Here is a 19,138-nt window from a genome sequence, read left to right on the forward strand (position 1 = left end):
TTATTTCATGAAATTTTATGACGTGTGTGTGTGTGTGTGTGTGTGAGAGAGAGAGAGAGAAAGAGACATGGTGGGTGTTCAGAGTTCTTAGTGAAGCTTAGGATAAAAATTTTTGAAAAATACTGGCTTAAATGATAGTGATATAACAGTTCTATTCTCAGTCTGTTGTTCTTTCCACAACCACACTTCTAGATGATTTCGCTTACCTGTGTATGTTTAAGATTTCAAATCTTTGATCTCAAACCTAGACTTATCCCATGTGATTCAGTCTAAGATAGTAAAATCCTTTTATCTCGAATGACTGAGACAAGCAGTTGGTCAGATCATCTTAAAATCTAGTTAAAATAAAGGATCATAAAATGATATATACATACCTTAAACATTTTACTTGAAAGAAAAAAATAGGCCCAAGGCCATTTTTATTTAATGTAGGCATTCTCTTTGGGGATTTTCTTACATAAACGTATTTATTTGTCTACACTCCTAATTTCTGTTTCTTTTAACAATAAAGTATTTTTCTTTTAAGTTGACCAGAAGGCAGGGTGCCATGCCTTACGCCTGTAACTCCACCATTGAGAGGGAGGCCAAGGCGGGTGGATCACTTGAACCCAGTAGTTCTAGGCCAGCCTGGGAAACATGACAAAACCCCATCTCTACAAAAAAATACAAAAGTTAGCCAAGCGTGGTGGCGTGCACCTGTAGTCCCAGCTACTCAGGAGGCTCAGGAGGGAGAATCGCTTGAGCCTGGTAAGTCAAGGCTGCAGCGAGCCATGATTGTGCACTGCACCACTCCAGCTCAGGTGACAGAACAAGACCATGTCTAAAAAAATAATAATAATAATAAAATAAAATAAAAAAGTTGACCAGAAATTTCAGTCAGACTCTATCTAGGTTTTAGTTATTTCTCCAATCTTTTTACAGTTATCTTACTCACACCAAATTCAGCAGAACTTTTTTAGCAATTTGCCTTCACCAGAATATTCCAAATTATTCAAATGTGTTTTCTATGAGAAAAACTCCCTTTTCCATTTATAGTTCATCAGTTTATATAATGATTGAATTATCATCAATTTAATAAAAAGTAGAACTATTTATAAACAAGTCTAGAAACAAACTCAACAACTTAACCCATAACACAGATGCACTGGATTACTAAAATGGAAGCTTACTAGCTGTGAAAATTTGGCATGCCATCAGCATCAGTCTGAATGTGAGAATTCATAGTAGAAAGGGAAAATCAAGTTTAGACCATCAGGTTGGTTAAATTGAGGTAAATTAAGAAATATTCTCCTATAATAACACGTCCCTATTCAGACATAGCTTTTTCACTGATAATCCAAACTCAGCAAATAAAAGGTAAAACAAAAATCATGAATTACCTCTCTAACTCATAATTTTTAAAAATTCTGTTACCATTATTTACCCACAGTTACCATGCAATAATCCACAACTTATCTTTGGCATCTCATGCTCTCTCATTTTTTTCCTCTTAAAAATCTCTTGGCTATCTTGACTACTCTCACCTTAATTCAGATCTTCATGATCTCTGGCTTAAACTACTAGAAAAGCCTCCTGACTGGTCTAATAATCATATTGTTGCCTTCAAGTTGCTCTGTATAAACTAGCCAGGATGATTTTGCTAAGGTGAAAATCTGACATTGTTATTCCTCAAATTAAAACTCTTCAATGATCCTTCATAGCTTATATACATTGAGTCTTACAGTATGCCAGGCACAGTGCTAAGCATTTTATCAATTGGCTCATTTAATTAATTTATTTATTCATGATATCTGTTGAACACCCATGTCTCAGCCTGTTTCAGTCTTAGGGATACAGCCATGAACAAAACACATTTATGTAAACTTCGTAGAGCTAGGATTATCTTTTTTCACTGCTTATTCCCAGATCCAGACAGTCTAAACTCAGAAACCAACTGTTAACTGTTACTCTGACTCCATTCAACCTCTTTTGACTCATCTTTTCCCTCCTTATGGGGCATTTTTCCCTTGAGCAAGATTTAAAAGCATTAGTTCACCACACACTGTGCTGTTCATTGCTCCTTTTCCTGGGATTCTTTCATTGTCGTCCAGTAATAGAAAATAACGTAATGTCATAAACAATGGCCTTCAATATATACCAGTATGTGTTATCATCCATTCCAAGAGAAATAGGGAATTAAAACCAGAATGCATTCAAAAGACTAGAGAAAACATTTTACCTAAGGTAGACTTTATGGTCCAAGAAATCTTAGTTCTTATTGCAGATAATAGAGCTATTTATTAAAGCCCAAGAATTATAAATGTTAAAGTGACAACATATGGTGAATAGCCTTCATCTAGGTTTTACTTCATAATTTAAATACTTAATGCTTTAGGCTTTTCTTCCGAGATTGGCTTTATCAGTGTCTAAATGTTGCCTTGTCTTACAGCTGAAAAGAAAGTCAAACTAAATAAATTGATTAAAGAATTGAGTGCTGTTTTAGGTAAGTGAGAAATTAATTTTTTACATGATCTTTCCTACCATCCCTTCATTCTCTTATTAATTTCAGCATTTTAACCTTTCATTAATTAAATGTTTTTATTTACCTGCTTTGGATCACTTACACTTTTACAACCAATAGAGGTACTAGATCATGGCACAAGATATAGGATACTTCAGAATTGAGGTAATAACTGAGACATTTCTGCAAACAAAATCATTTATATGGATCATCAATATAATAATTTTCAGGGAAATTATATTAACATCATATTATGTGTAGTAATTTTCTCCTACATTATGATGAAATGACTTTTATTATAAATAAGAGAAATAAGTTATATTTCTGAGTCTGGCATTTACTCTGCATAATACAGCAAGTGTGCTCATGTCTTTGTTGTTCATCTAGCAATAGAAGATGCTGCTGCCATCCAGGCACGGTGACTCACGCCTGTAATCCCAGTACTTTGGGAGGCCAAGGTGGGAGGATGGCTTGGTGACAGAGCAAGACCCTATGAAAAAAAAAAAAAAAAAAAAGAGAGAGAGAGAGAAAAGAAAGAAGAAGGGGAGGAAGCAGCTGCATCAATAGTATTTGATATTGCTATGTAACCATGATAGCAGACTTTTCTTAATAATGTGAGAATGTTTTTAGTCCTAATTCCACCTTTTGGTCCTCCCTCAATGAGAGCCACAGGGGAAACCATCAGGAATTGTCCAGACCTTCTCCACTATTGCTGATTCTGCTTGAGATGAGCTGACATCTCAGTATCAAATCAGGATGATTTCATCCTGTTTTTGTCTCTGAATCATTTGTTAAATTATCTGTTGATACAGTGGCTGCACAGAAGCATTTGAGACTCTGAAAAGCAGAACTCAAACAGCTGTGAGGCAAACAAAACTGAAAATATTATAAGAAGGGACTGGAAGTTACTCTGGAATCATGGCCAAACATTTGTCAGGCATGAATGAAAACTAGTCTAACCAATCCTTTAAGTCTACCTTTAAAACTCAAGTTTTCTTTTAGCTTAGATATAAATGTCTAAGTGTGAATCCTGGGCAACATGGCAAAACACCGCCTCTACAAAATATACAAAAATTAGCTGGGCATGGTGGCACATGCCTATGGTCCCAGCTACTGGCACGGGGCAGGGCACTGAGGTGGGAGGATCTCTTCAGCCAGGAAGGCGGAGGTTGCAGTGAGCTGAGATAGCACCACCGCACTCCAGCCTGGGTGACAGAGCAAGACCCTATCTCAAAAAAAAAAAAAAAAGAGAGAGAGAAGAAGAGGAAGTGTGAATGCAAGTACAATATAAAGAATTAGCAATGTGGCAATTCTCCCCCTGTTTACCAAAAGAAAATTCACAAAAGAGTCACAAAAGTATATGTATGCTTATACATGGCAACTGAGTTCATCAGCCAAGCAAATGTTATGAAGAGCTGTATATCAGTAACCTGAAAATCTTCAACCCTGGAATACAAAATTTTACAACTGATTTTCTTTCACAGATAAAAAGATAGTGGGTGCTTTCTCAATTTTTGTTTAAGTTTGACTAGTTGCCTTTGCAAAAATTTATGGCTAGTCCCACAAACCTACAACCATTAGTCCTTAAGACTAGTTTGGATTGGGCCTGTGATTTTCATCCATTGTGAAATTTTCACTTACACACTCAACGGAATAAGACAACAAGAACAAAACAAAAATAATTGAGGCATGACTTTATTGCAGTAGAGAAGCAAAAGTAAAAGCAAAGCAAGTAGTGGAAGAATAGGCAGATTAACAGCAAAAATATTTACCAAATATACTACAAATCAAAAAGCCTAATTATATTACACAAAGAACTAGCACTAAGGACAAAGACAAATCCTGGGATAACGAAATTAATTTGCCCACAAGAACTGAATACAACACAGTAAGAGCTCAAATTGTTGACTTACATGACAGCAAATGTGAAGGACAAATAGAAATTATACATAAGAGTCCTGGTGAGTACCCCAGTTGGTCCAACAAGCCCCATGGAATGCTGCCAGATGGAGATCTTCAAAATAAGTGGACCCTTCAGGATTTTTAAAGGCCGACACAACTAATTTATTTTATTATCTGAAATAAAAAGCAAAGCTGGTCAGACACAGTCACAACTGTGCAGAACAGAATGCTTATATAAGATCTGGGGAAAGTATAGATTTGAGTGGTGGGCAAACTCAGAGGCATGGGTAGGTTGACATCATCTGTAGAAACATGATTTCTCTGGTAAAACTGTTACTGATTGGTTGGTATTCACAAAAGTGTTCATTGAAGTATGACTGCTCCCATGTGGCTGACTTTCAGAAGTAAGAAGCTGTGACTGATCAGTTGGCTTGCAGAAGTGTGTTATTTTTGGTAATTTGTCACTGAGTGATTAAACAGATTTAAAACCAGTCTGGTGGTTCCTTGTTGCCATTACTGTGGAACAATTAGTCTTTTATTTTTGGAATACAAAAATACGAGTACTTTTTAATTTTCAGTAGCTATACAGATTCTCATAGTAGACAATGGAGGAGAAATGAACCCACTGTTTCTCCTGATACGTACACAGCTGGATCTGAGTGCACAGGATGAAAGTCATCACAATATCCACAACTAAAGTTATATCAAGTTCCTCTGCCATGCCTCCTCCATAGGCTAGGGCGCCGTTGCCCTCCACTCTATTTAGGCTGTCCTATGATCTGGTTCTGTGGATATGATGGAAGAAGGTCCCCTATCCAATTCATTAACAAAGCAGAAAAAGAAGACCCAGTAGTAACAATTCAGGTCCCTTGCCCATTTTTTGATCAGGTTGTTTTTTCTTACTATTAAGTTCTTTGAGTACCTTATATATTTTGGATATTAAACTTTTATCAGATGTGTGGTTTGCAAATATTTTCTCCCAATCTGTTGGTTGTCTCTTCACTCTATTAATTGTGTCCTTTGCTGTGTAGAAGCTTTTTAGTTTGATGCAATACCACTCATCTGTTTTTGGTTTGGTTACCTATGATTTTGTGATCCTATCCAAGAATATCATTGTCCAGACCAAAGTCATGGAGAGTTTCCCCTATGTCTTCTTCTAGTAGTTTTGCAGTTTCTAGTAGTTTTACACCACTGATTTTTTAATGTTGATATTGTATCCTGCAACCATACTGAATTGGTTTATTGGTTCTAATAGTGTTTTGTTGGAGTCTTTAGGGTTTTCTTTATATAAGATCATGTCATTTGCCAACAGACAACTTAACTTTTTCTTTCCAATTTGAATGCCTTCTATTTCTTTCTCTGAAACTGTAACTTTCATCCATTTTGAGTTGATTTTTATAAATGAGTGAGATAAGGGTCTAATGTCATTCTTCTTCATGTGGATATCCAGTCTTCCTAACACCATTTATTGAAGAGACTGTCCTTTACCCATTGTGTGTTCTTAGTACCTTTGTCTAAACATCAAAATTGACCATAAATGTGTGGATGTATTTCTGGACCTCTATTCTGTTCCATTGTTTGATGTGTCTGTTTTTATGCCAGTACTATGCTGTTTTGATTACTATAGATTTGTAGTAGGTTTCCAAATTCAGTAGTATGATGCCTTCGGCTTTGTTCTTTTTGCTCAAGATTGCTTTGGCTAGTTGGGATCTTTTGTGTTTCCATATTAATTTTAGAATTGTTTTTTCTATTTTTGTGAAAAATGTCATTGGAATTTTGGTAGGGATTGCATTGAATTTATAGATCACTTTTTTTGATGGTCAAAATTAATTTATTTTGGATATTGCATGTATTCTCATTTTAAAACTTTTCTTTTTTTAAGTTCAGGGGTACAAGTGCAAGTTTGTTACGCAGGTAAACTTGTGTCATGGGAGTTTGTTGTACAGATTATTTCATCACCCAGGTATTAAGCCTAGTACTCATCAGTTATTTTTCCTGTGAATTTATAGATCACTTTGAGTAGTATGAACATATTAGCAATATTAATTCTTCTAATCTGTGGACACAAGATATCTTTCCATTTATTTGTTTCATCAATGTTTTATAGTTTTCAGGATACAGATATTTCACCTCTTTAATTAAATTTATTCCTAAGCTTTTTTGTAGCAATTGTAAATGTGATTGTTTTCTTGATTTCTTTTTCAGATAGTTCATTGTTACTGTATTAGAAACACCACTGATTTTTCTTTTTTTTTCTAAGTGTGCAATAGCATTATGTCTTTTTTTATTTTTTTTTTTTTTATTTTTTATTATTATTATACTTTAAGTTTTAGGGTACATGTGCACAATGTGCAGGTTAGTTACATATGTATACATGTGCCATGCTGGTGTGCTGCACCCATTAACTCGTCATTTAGCATTAGTTATATCTCCTAATGCTATCCCTCCCCCCTCCCCCCACCCCACAACAGTCCCCAGAGTGTGATGTTCCCCTTCCGGTGTCCATGTGTTCTCATTGTTCAATCCCCATCCATGAGTGAGAACATGCGGTGTTTGATTTTTTGTCCTTGTGATAGTTTGCTGAGAATGATGATTTCCAATTTCATCCATGTCCCTACAAAGGACATGAACTCATCATTTTTTATGGCTGCATAGTATTCCATGGCGTATATGTGCCACATTTTCTTAATCCAGTCTATGGTTGTTGGACATTTGGGTTGGTTCCAAGTCTTTGCCATTGTGAATAGTGCCACAATAAACATACGTGTGCATGTGTCTTTATAGCAGCATGATTTATAGTCCTTTGGGTATATATCCAGTAATGGGATGGCTGGGTCAAATGGTATTTCTAGTTCTAGATCCCTGAGGAATCGCCACACTGACTTCCACAATGGTTGAACTAGTTTACAGACCCACCAACAGTGTAAAAGTGTTCCTATTTCTCCACATCCTCTCCAGCACCTGTTGTTTCCTGACTTTTTAATGATCGCCATTCTAAGTGGTGTGAGATGGTATCTCATTGTGGTTTTGATCTGCATTTCTCTGATGACCAGTGATGATGACATTTTTTCCTGTGTCTTTTGGCTGCATAAATGTCTTCTTTTGAGAAGTGTCTGTTCATATCCTTTGCCCACTTTTTGATGGGGTTGTTTGTTTTTTTCTTTTAAATTTGTTAGAGTTCATTGTAGATTCTGGATATTAGCCCTTTGTCAGATGAGTAGGTTGTGAAAATTTTCTCCTATTTTGTAGGTTGCCTGTTCATGCTGATGGTAGTTTCTTTTGCTGTGCAGAAGCTCTTGAGTTTAATTAGCTCCCATTTGTCAATTTTGGCTTTTGTTGCCATTGCTTTTGGTGTTTTAGACATGAAGTCCTTGCCCATGCCTATGTCCTGAATGGTAATGCCTAGGTTTTCTTCTAGGGTTTTTATGGTTTTAGGTCTAACGTTTAAGTCTTTAATCCATCTTGAATTAATTTTTATATAAGGTGTAATGAAGGGATCCAGTTTCATATGGCTAGCCAGTTTTCCCAGCATCATTTATTAAATAGGGAATCCTTTCCCCATTACTTGTTTTTCTCAGGTTTGTCAAAGATCAGATAGTTGTAGATATGCGGCATTATTTCTGAGGCCTCTGTTCTGTTCCATTGATCTATATCTCTGTTTTGGTACCAGTACCATGCTGTTTTGGTTACTGTAGCCTTGTAGTATAGTTTGAAGTCAGGTAGCGTGATGCCTCCAGCTTTGTTCTTTTGGCTTAGCATTGACTTGGCGATGTGGGCTCTTTTTTGGTTCCATATGAACTTTAAAGTAGTTTTTTCCAATTCTGTGAAGAAAGTCATTGGTAGCTTGATGGGGATGGCATTGAATCTGTAAATTACCTTGGGCAGTATGGCCATTTTCACGATATTGATTCTTCCTACCCATGAGCATGGAATGTTCTTCCATTTGTTTGTATCCTCTTTGATTTTCTTGAGCAGTGGTTTGTAGTCCTCCTTGAAGAGGTCCTTCACATCCCTTGTAAGTTGGATTCCTAGGTATTTTATTCTCTTTGAAGCAATTGTGAATGGGAGTTCACTCATGATTTGGCTCTCTGTGTGTCTGTTATTGGTGTATAAGAATGCTTGTGATTTTTGTACATTGATTTTGTATCCTGAGACTTTGCTGAAGTTGCTTATCAGCTTAAGGAGATTTTGGGCTGAGACAATGGGGTTTTCTAGATATACAATCATGTCATCTACAAACAGGGACAATTTGACTTCCTCTTTTCCTAATTGAATACCCTTTATTTCCTTCTCCTGCCTGATTGCCCTGGCCAGAACTTCCAACACTATGTTGAATAGAGTGGTGCGGGAGGGCATCCCTGTCTTGTGCCAGTTTTCAAAGGGAATGCTTCCAGTTTTTGCCCATTCAGTATGATATTGGCTGTGGGTTTGTCGTAGATAGCTCTTATTATTTTGAGATACGTCCCATCAATACCTAATTTATTGAGAGTTTTTAGCATGAAGGTTGTTGAATTTTGTCAAAGGCCTTTTCTGCATCTATTGAGATAATCATGTGGTTTTTGTCTTTGGTTCTGTTTATATGCTGGATTACATTTATTCATTTGTGTATATTGAACCAGCCTTGCATCCCAGGGATGAAGCCCACTTGATAAGCTTTTTGATGTGCTGCTGGATTCGGTTTGCCAGTATTTTATTGAGGATTTTTGCATCAATGTTCATCAAGGATATTGGTCTAAAATTCTCTTTTTTGGTTGTGTCTCTGCCAGGCTTTGGTATCAGGATGATGCTGGCCTCATAAAGTGAGTTAGGGAGGATTCCCTCTTTTTCTATTGATTGGAATAGTTTCAGAAGGAATGGTACCAGTTCCTCCTTGCACCTCTGGTAGAATTCGGCTGTGAATCCATCTGGTCCTGGACTCTTTTTGGTTGGTAAGCTATTGATTATTGCCACAATTTCAGAGCCTGTTATTGGTCTATTCAGAGATTCAACTTCTTCCTGGTTTAGTCTTGGGAGGGTGTATGTGTCAAGGAATTTATCCATTTCTTCTAGATTTTCTAGTTTATTTGTGTAGAGGTTTATAATATTCTCTGATGGTGGTTTGTATTTCTGTGGGATCGGTGGTGATATCCCCTTTATCATTTTTTATTGCGTCTATTTGATTCTTCTCTCTTTTCTTCTTTATTAGTCTTGCTAGCGGTCGATCAATTTTGTTGATCCTTTCAAAAAACCAGCTCCTGGATTCATTAATTTTTTGAAGGGTTTTTTGTGTCTCTATTTCCTTCAGTTCTGCTCTGATTTTAGTTATTTCTTGCCTTCTGCTAGCTTTTGAATGTGTTTGCTCTTGCTTTTCTAGTTTGTTTAATTGTGATGTTAGAGTGTCAGTTTTGGATCTTTCCTGCTTTCTCTTGTGGGCGTTTAGTGCTATAAATTTCCCTCTACACACTGCTTTGAATGTGTCCCAGAGATTCTGGTATGTTGTGTCTTTGTTCTCGTTGGTTTCAAAGAACATCTTTATTTCTGCCTTCATTTCGTTATGTACCCAGTAGTCATTCAGGAGCAGGTTGTTCAGTTTCCATGTAGTTGAGCGGTTTTGAGTGAGTTTCTTAATCCTGAGTTCTAGTGTGATTGCACTGTGGTCTGAGAGACAGTTTGGTATCATTTCTGTTCTTTTACACTTGCTAAGGAGAGCTTTACTTCCAAGTATGTGGTCAATTTTGGAATAGGTGTGGTGTGGTGCTGAAAAAAATGTATATTCTGTTGATTTGGGGTGGAGAGTTCTGTAGATGTCTATCAGGTCTGCTTGGTGCAGAGCTGAGTTCAATTCCTGGGTATCCTTGTTAACTTTCTGTCTTGTTGATCTGTCTAATGTTGACAGTGGGGTGAAACACCACTGATTTTTCTATGTTGATATTGTATCCTACAGCCATACTGAATTGGTTTATTGGTTCTAAGTGTTTTGTTGGAGTCTTTAGGGTTTTCATTACATAAGATCATGTCATCTTCAAACAATCAACTTTTTATTTTCAACGTGAATGCCTTCTATTTCTTTCTCTTAAAAGTGGGCTTCCCTGGAAACCATAATTCTCAGCAAACTAACATAGGAACAGAAAACCAAACACCACATGTTCTCAGTCATAAGTGGGAGTTGACCAATGAGAACACATAGACATAGGGAGGAGAACATCACACACCAGGGCCTGTCAGGGGGTGAGGGACAAGGGGAGGGAGAGCATTAGGACAAATAACTAATGCATCTGGGGCTTAAAACCTAGATGATGGGTTGATAGGTGCAGCAAACCACCATGGCACATATATACCTATGTAACAAACCTGCATGTTCTGCACGTTTCCCAGAACTTAAAGTAAAATTTAAAAAAAAAAGTGGGCTTCCTGGTCTTGTTCCTGATCCTAGAGGGAAAGTTTCACTTTTTCACCATTGAGCATGATGTTAATTGTGAGTTTGTCATATATGGAGTTTATTGTGTTGAAGAACATTTATTCTATATACAATTTGTTGAGTTTTTATCATAAAAGGATGTTGAATATTGTTGAATCCTTTTCTGCATCTATTGAGATGATCACATGTTTTTTTTCCTTCATTCTGTTAATGTGGTGTATCACATTTATTGATTTGTATATGTTGAACCATCCTTGCCTCCAGGGATAAATCCCACTTGATCATAGTGAATGGTCCTTTTAATGTGATGTTGAATTAGGTTTACTACTATTTTGTTTATGATTTTTACATGTATGTTCATCAGAGATATTGGCCTATAATTTTCTTTTCCTCTAGTGCCCTGGGCTGGCTTTGCTATAAAGGTAATGCTGGCTGAGGCCCCATTTTTGCAATATATTCTCTACCAAGCATTTATTATGTGCATTTTATGGACATTGTACTACTTAATAATTAATATAATTTATGTAATCTATGTACTTTTCAATATGAAATATATGTGCCTCACATTTTATTGCTTCTAACATAATGATTATTTTTAAAATATCAAGAGAAATAGTTAAACTTCTATACTGTAAGAAAAGAACCAAATTATTATTTGTTTTATTTTTACCTATTTACATAATTAAGATGATTATAAATTTGAACTTTTTGCTTGTTGTGCAATACATGACTTTAAGTACCTTTGAAATTATTATAATGGTATATGAGTGAAAATATTGTTAGTTAACAGTATTTGTGTTCTTCTCAAATTTGTTTTTGTCACAATTTCTGTCTGTTTTCTAGGAGAACAGGTAGATGTCAGTGACCTAGAAGATGCGCTAAAAGACATGGAAATAGAGGTCACATATGAGGACTACTTGCCTTTAGTAAAAACTTTGCCGCTTGATGGTAAGAATTTAAAACGTATGTATCCTTCAAAGGGCTTCAGAGTGCTTGTGAGATTGTGAGATTTTCTTCTAAAATGATACAGAATTGTTACCAGTTTTTTCTAAGTTCAAAGTATGGTAACAAAGCAGATAAATCTGAGATATTCTCCTATTTTTCATTTACACAAATTTATTTGTATTCAGTTTAAAATTCCATATATGTATCTTCCCACTATTTATGTTATGATAAATATGTTAGATATATTATGTTATGATAAATATTGTTAGATATGTTATGATAAATATGTTAGATATATTATGCCATAGTTCTTTGAAAAATTACCCAGCATCCTATTAAACTCACACTATGTTGATACAAACAAAAGATATAGTCAGAGGTTGAGATTCTACTTCTAGTTTTAAAAGCTTTTAGAATTACTAGATTTTTGCCAGAAAATAAATCTGGTTCATTTGCTTTTTATTATGATAAACAGTAGCTATTGTACTCCTTCATGCCAATAAGACGTGTATTATTGTCACTGATTGCATTAATGAGTCTGATAGTACGGGGGAGAATGTAAAATGGAAAAGTAAGAGAGGTATAAGGAAAGAAGTTAGAGATAAAGGTAAATCAAATGGGATATAAGTTTCAAAATGTTTAAGCCAATAATTATTGCTTTTGTGTAAGTGTGAATAGATCTACCTCATTAAAGTGTCTCCAAATAATCTTCGTTACTAATTGAGAGAAAAGTAGGTAAATTTCAGAGAAAAATATTTAAAACTCCCTCTTTCTGAAATTATGGGATTAGGGAAAGAATTGTCACATTTTTATTGTTTAGCAAGTCTCCCTTTATTGTTCTCTGACCTGAATTGTGTCTTTTCTTGCAGCTGAAGGAAAGGTGTATCGAAAAAGGTTGCTAGATGGTATAAAGACTATTAAAAGTAAGTGCAAAGTATGGTGAGAAAGCAGATAAATCTGAGATATTCTCCTGTTTTAATTTATACAAATTTATTTGTATGAAATTTAAAATCCCATATATGCATCCTCCCAGTATTTGTGGCTGTGTTAGATATATTATGCCATAGTTCTTTGGAAAATTATCCAGCATCCTATAAAACTTGCACTATGTTAATATAAATAAAAGATATAGTCAGAGGATGAGATTCTACATCTAGTTTTAGTGGTGACCCTATTTGTACCCTTAACTAGATCTGATTAAACTTTATGTCTTGATGATTAAAGTGATAACCATAACACATGTGAATTAAGAAGGATTTTTTTTCATATCTTAGTATTCTTTTTAATGATATTTTGTCTCTTCTAAGGAGGAAAGGTTGATATAAATAACCTGGATAAATTTCTGGAAAATATGGGGATTGAGCTCTCAGAAAAAGAACTTGAAGATTTTTCAAAAGACCTACCAGTTGATGGTAAGCATTATAGATAAAAATGTATTACATTTAAGACAGCTTGGGTTTGAGAGCATACATAGACCAATGAGAATGGTTAATTGACATCAATAGGGCATTTTTAAAAGCTTAGAGCAGAATTCAGGTCAGATGAAAACATATCTCCTCTCTTTAATTCAAGTCCAGCAAATGTATTCCATTATGGATAATGAAAATTGGTGAGGATACTAACAGACCACTCTCAGGTCAAAGAATGAAGAAAAGAAGAAAAATAGAATGTGAAAGATTTAAAAGAAACATTACATAATATGTGAGAGAAAAGGAAAACTGTCTGTGATGAGGCATGATTAAAATTGATTAATGGTGATTTCCAGTATGTATGATTCAGCTGTTATGAAATAGAAAGATTAACATGAAATAGAGAGATCTGGAATAGGAATGACATTAGAAATGTTAAGAGATGTAACTATGAATAGTCAGCCTAATATTACTATTATAATAGGATACTACATGTAATATGAGGTTAGATTTTAAATATGTTAGTAAAATGAAAATTTTTTCAGAGGAAAAAAAGTGCCAATATTGGTTCAAGAAGATATGAAAATATGGATAGACCAATAATAGTTGAAAAATACTATCAAATAATTTTACCTGTAAACTCATCCACTACTACCCATCCCTCCAACAAAAGGTGATAGCCTCGAATGGTTTTCAAAGTAAGTTCTATCAAATTTTCAGAGAATTTTCATTTTAATGTTATGTAAACTGGTCCAGAGGACTCCAGCTTGAGTTGATGAAAAAAGCAAAATCTGGCTAGTTTTCTTTTCCTCTAATACCTAACAAAATGAACAACAGAATTTTTAAAAGTAAAAAAATAAGCAAAGGAAATTCAACATGAATCAAATAATAAAAGGGAACCAATTTAATGCCATAAATGTTAAATGGAGACAGACAAGGAAATAAAGACTCTACACTGGAAACAATAGTACAGCAGAGCAGCCTCCTCAAAACCTTTCTCATTCTTCAGAAACTAAACTGGTAAGCTGCAAAATCCAGAGAATTCACACTAAAGTGCCCAGACCTGGGGTAAAGCAAATTGAATAAATAACTTTTTTCCTTCTCAACTTACTAGGAAAGTAGAAACAACTGTTAGGGATAAATTAGTAAAGAAGGGGAAATGAACAATATAAATCATTCATCTCCTCATCCTTTCCTTTTATTCTAGATCAAAGGGAATACTGAATGTTGAGCAGGATAAAATTTTTTTCCACCTACTCCTAAAGATACTCTAAAATTTCACAATATCAGGGGCAAAGAGAAATTTATAAATCATTAACAGGAGAAAAAACAAACTACACACAAAATGATAAAGAATCTTATATTACCAACATTGGATTCGGAAAGAAATAGAAAAATATCTTCAAAGTGATGGAGAAAAATAACTTTGAACACCAAATATTCAAGGATTATAGTAAAATAGACATTTTCAGGCAAACAAGAACACAGAAGTTTACTAGCCATGGACTTTCTCTAAACAAATTACTAAAAGATGTATTCTAATAAAAATAAAATGAATACAGGGGAAGTAGTGAAGGAAAGAACTTATTCTGAAATCTAAGTAAGTATTGCATATGCAAAAATGTAATATCATAGTCTGGAACTAAAACTCAAGATGATATCAACATTCTAGTTGGGGGCAGGTGTCATGGGTGGCAAAAGCCGAAAGAATAGCCTTACTGTTGCTCTGTGACTTCTCCATGTCTTACAGTTGATGAAAAGGTTGATCTGAATAATGTGATGCTGAGAATAAAAGATTTTACAGGTAAGTTTTTTTTTCCAGGAGGTTTACTCTCTCTTCCATTGAGGTCTTAGTATTTTGTGACACTCAGCTGTAGCAGAACTCTTTAGCATGGGGTTTTCCCCAATATTTGGCATGCACATATCAGCTAAGTAGACCCAGTCACAATGCATCCTGTATCTCCAATGGGAGACAGCAAAATGCACTCCAAGGCACTAAAGAAGGGCAGGTTCTCAGTGGGTGGCATTATTATTATTATCATATTTTATGATAATAGACTGTATTTTAGCACACTTTTAGATTTACAGAATTGAGCATATTGTATACAGAATTCCATATACCCATCCTTCCACTCCCCTTTATTCCAAACACACAGTCTCCCTGCTATTAACATCTTGCATTAGTGTGGTACATATGTTACCATTAATAAACCAACATTCATACATTACTATTAACTATAATCTATAGTTTACATTAAGTTTCACTCTTTGTGTTGCATAGTTCTGTGGGGTTTGACAAATGCATATAGATATGTATCTACCATTACAGCTTCATACAGAATAGTTTCACTGCCCTTAACATCCCCTGTGTTTCACTTATTCATCTTTTCCTCCCTTCCTTCCCCCAACCCCCCTTCCTCTACTTTGTTAAATGGATTATGAAAGGCAGGATAACATTCTACAACCCTAGAATATTAGCCAGAGTGGCTTTGCCTCTTGACTCCTGTTCCATCAGGAGGGTCGGGGGCTGCTGCAGGTGAGTTTCCATAACACTGAAACCCTAATATTTTAGATGCTATTTCCCCAATAGTCTGTCGTTATATTAATTTTGTCATTTTACCCAGTTATTGTAAAATATTTCTGCCTGATAAAATCAATCTGATCTTGGATAAACTTTTAAAAATAAACCACATAACATCGTCTTGATAAAAAGTCCAATGTTCTGAGGAGAGATTTTTTCACCTATATATGTTTTTCGCTCAATGTATATAGCTAAATTTCAGGCAAGCACAATAATAAATAGGATAAAGTTTGCAAAGCTCAAGATACATGTAGTTTCATGAATGATCAGCTATATCATTCAATATAATATCTCTTGCCAGAATTCTGTTGGCAATTGATAATCCAATTTGTTAACTAGATTTAATTTTGTATATTATCCTCAACATTAAGAGAGCCTTCATTATATTGAGATTATACGAACAGGTTTACCTTGACTTCTGTTGTCACACTGTATCTGCATGTTCCATTTTGCCTTTGCTCTTTAACTCCAAATTAAGAGCGATGCTATATAAAATATTATAAGTATTTTAAAAATCACTCAAATAGGTTAGTATGAACTTAAAATTATTTTTAAAGTTATTAATTTGTAAACTTTTCACCTATTAACACACCATCTTTTCAAAGGAGAAAAGGTTGATGCCAGAGATCTGAAAAATGTTCTTGGAGACATGGGGATAGAAGTAAATGATAAGGAATGTGTGGAACTGCTAAAATTACTACCAGTTGATGGTGAGCTGACTGTATGTTACTGTGAACTCCAGGCAGTTTAGTTTTATGGTTCTACTCTTGAAATTTATATGTGAAAGTGATGCATGTTCATATGTTACCTGCACACATCCTGCGGCTGTTTCCATATGAACAGTCTTTCTGTTACTATGTGCTAACTCAGGTACAGAATTCAACCCCCAAAAGAATCCTTTTCCACAAAACCATTGTTGAGGAGGAAAGATGTTACTGATGATTTTGCAAGGAGGAAAAGGATTTATATCTGCTGTCTCTCAGTAAACATTGCCAAAGTCCTCATGAGAATTCCTGTTCTTTCGCAGAATCACTTTTCTAACTATTGCCAATGGAGATTCCCTTTTCCCGACCCTTATCTCTCACAGAGCTAAACCCCTAAAAATTCTTTCCTCTGTTACCAATCTCTGGGAGGATACCAAATTTATCTCTCCTCTCTATTAGGAGTGTTGTTTCTTTCTTCCCTTAAACACAAAGGCCCCACATCTTCCCAACATAAGCTTTTGCTTATGTATCCCTGCAAACAATTCTTAAACCAGCTGCTGGAAAATTAAAATTTTCCATATGTCATACCAGTTTGGAAGTCATAAAAACCTTCAAGCAAGAGCTTTGCCACCAAGGACTAAGCAAATCCCTGCTGCTACCCATTAGGCCATTGACATGTCAAACTTTAGGTGTAGGAGGAAGTAAACAGAATGAAAATGTGATAGAAATAAAGGATGAGAGGAGTTTCAGTTCTGTAATATATAAACCAACAGTTACCTTCAGTGTCAAAGAGTAAGTAGATTTATTAATAATAACATCTAGACTTATTAAGTCCTAATGATGTGGTGATGTACTATCCTCACCACACACAATGATGACACATTATCTCCATCTTACAGTGGTGGAAACAGAGGCATAGAAAGAGTAAGTAACTTGGTTGAGGCCACAAAGCCAGTCTGCAGAGCAAGAATTTAATTGCAGGCTCTTGACCTCTACACCAGATTACCACTCCATATCATAATGAAAGCTTTGTTTGTTGCTTAACTTCATCATGATTTGAAGGTGAAAGAGGGTCAGTTTCTAAGATCAGTTTCACAACGAAAAGTCTGCCCCTTTTAGTCTCTTAGTGAGCCATTCTCTGTCCTGAACTGTGCCTTTTTTACAGGTGACAAGAAAGTTTTTCGGAATAGATTGCTAACGGGTTTGAAGTCTTTCAAAGGTGGGTAATAAATGTGATGAGAAAGCATATAAGATTAGATTCTCAATCTTTGTCTTTATTCCTAGTTATGAGGGCATGATTCTTCTGCCACCTCTTCTATTTATCGATTGTATATTGATCTTGTAGTCTTTTATGTGTGTATGCTGCGTAAGCTTGATCCCCGGATCAGATTCAAGGGAAACAGTCCTAAGTATCTCCACTTTCGTCTTTCTGTTTAATTTTAGATAGGTCTAATTAAAGTTGTGGCCTTCACAGTGCTGAAAATAACCATCATAATGTTCAGTTGTGAATTGCTAGTGTTCTTTTATTTTATTCTGTTGTGGGAAGTCAGGGACCCCAAATGGAGGGACCGGCTGAAGCCATGGCAGAAGAACGTGGATTGTGAAGATTTCATGGACATTTATTAGTTCCCCAAATTACTACTTTTATAATTTCTTACGCCTGTCTTTACTGCAATCTCTGAACATAAATGTGAAGATTTCATGGACACTTATCACTTCCCCAGTCAATACCCTTGTGATTTCCTATGCCTGTCTTTACTTTACTCTCTTGATCCCATCATCTTCATAAGCTGAGGAGGATGTATGTCGCCTCAGGACCCCGTGATGATTGCGTTAACTGCACAGATTGTTTGTAGAGCATGTGTGTTTGAACAATATGAAATCTGGGCACCTTGAAAAAAGAACAGGATAACAGCAATGTTCAGAGAACGAGAGATAACCTTAAACTCTGACCGCCGGTGAGCCAGGTGGACCAGAGCCATATTTCTCTTCTTTCGAAAGCAAATGGGAGAAATATCGCTGAATTCGTTTTCTCAGCAAGGAACATCACTGAGAAAGAGAATGTGTCCCTGAGGGTAGGCCTCTAAAATGGCCACTTCAGAGTGGGGGCGGCCATCTTTTATGGTTAAAGCTGTAGGGATGAAATAAGCCCCAGTCTCCTGTAGCGCTCCCAGGCTTATTAGGACGAGGAAATTCCCGCCTAATAAATTTTGGTCAGACCAGTTGTCTGCTCTCAAACCCTGTCTCCTGATAAGATGTTATCAATGACAATGCGTGCCCTAAACTTCATTAGCAATTTTAATTTCGCCCCAGTCCTGTGGTCCTGTGATCTCGCCCTGCCTCCATTTGCATTGTGATATCTTATCACCTCGTGAAGCATGTGATCTCTGTGACCCACACCCTATTTGTACACTCCCTCCCCTTTTGAAAATCACTAATAAAAACTTGCTGGTTTTAAGGCTCGGGGCATCACGGAACCTGCCGACATGTGATGTCTCCCCCGGACGCCCAGCTTTAACATTTCTCTCTTTTGTACTCTGTCTCTTTATTTTTCAGACCGGCCGACACTTAGGGAAAATAGAAAAGAACCTACATGAAATATCAGGAGTGAATTTCACCCGATATCTGGCTGAATTTCCCCTGATATTATTCAATATAAAAAGTGTCACATGCCCAGTAAATAATCTTATTTATTTATTT

General features: G+C 35.7%; 1 protein-coding gene across 1 annotated transcript in view; it reads left to right on the forward strand.

Moving 5' to 3' along the window:
* LOC100445724 (EF-hand calcium-binding domain-containing protein 3) overlaps positions 1-19,138 on the forward strand; it is a 544,420-nt gene that overhangs the window by 359,232 nt on the left and 166,050 nt on the right. The window contains exons 66-72 of the mRNA XM_063718854.1: positions 2,429-2,482; positions 11,643-11,747; positions 12,614-12,667; positions 13,052-13,156; positions 14,904-14,957; positions 16,340-16,444; positions 17,604-17,657. Of these exons, the coding sequence (XP_063574924.1) occupies positions 2,429-2,482; positions 11,643-11,747; positions 12,614-12,667; positions 13,052-13,156; positions 14,904-14,957; positions 16,340-16,444; positions 17,604-17,657 (531 nt within the window). The remainder of the gene's footprint in view (positions 1-2,428; positions 2,483-11,642; positions 11,748-12,613; positions 12,668-13,051; positions 13,157-14,903; positions 14,958-16,339; positions 16,445-17,603; positions 17,658-19,138) is intronic.

This window comes from Pongo abelii, chromosome 19 (assembly GCF_028885655.2).
Source record: "Pongo abelii isolate AG06213 chromosome 19, NHGRI_mPonAbe1-v2.0_pri, whole genome shotgun sequence".
Taxonomy (NCBI): domain Eukaryota; kingdom Metazoa; phylum Chordata; class Mammalia; order Primates; family Hominidae; genus Pongo; species Pongo abelii.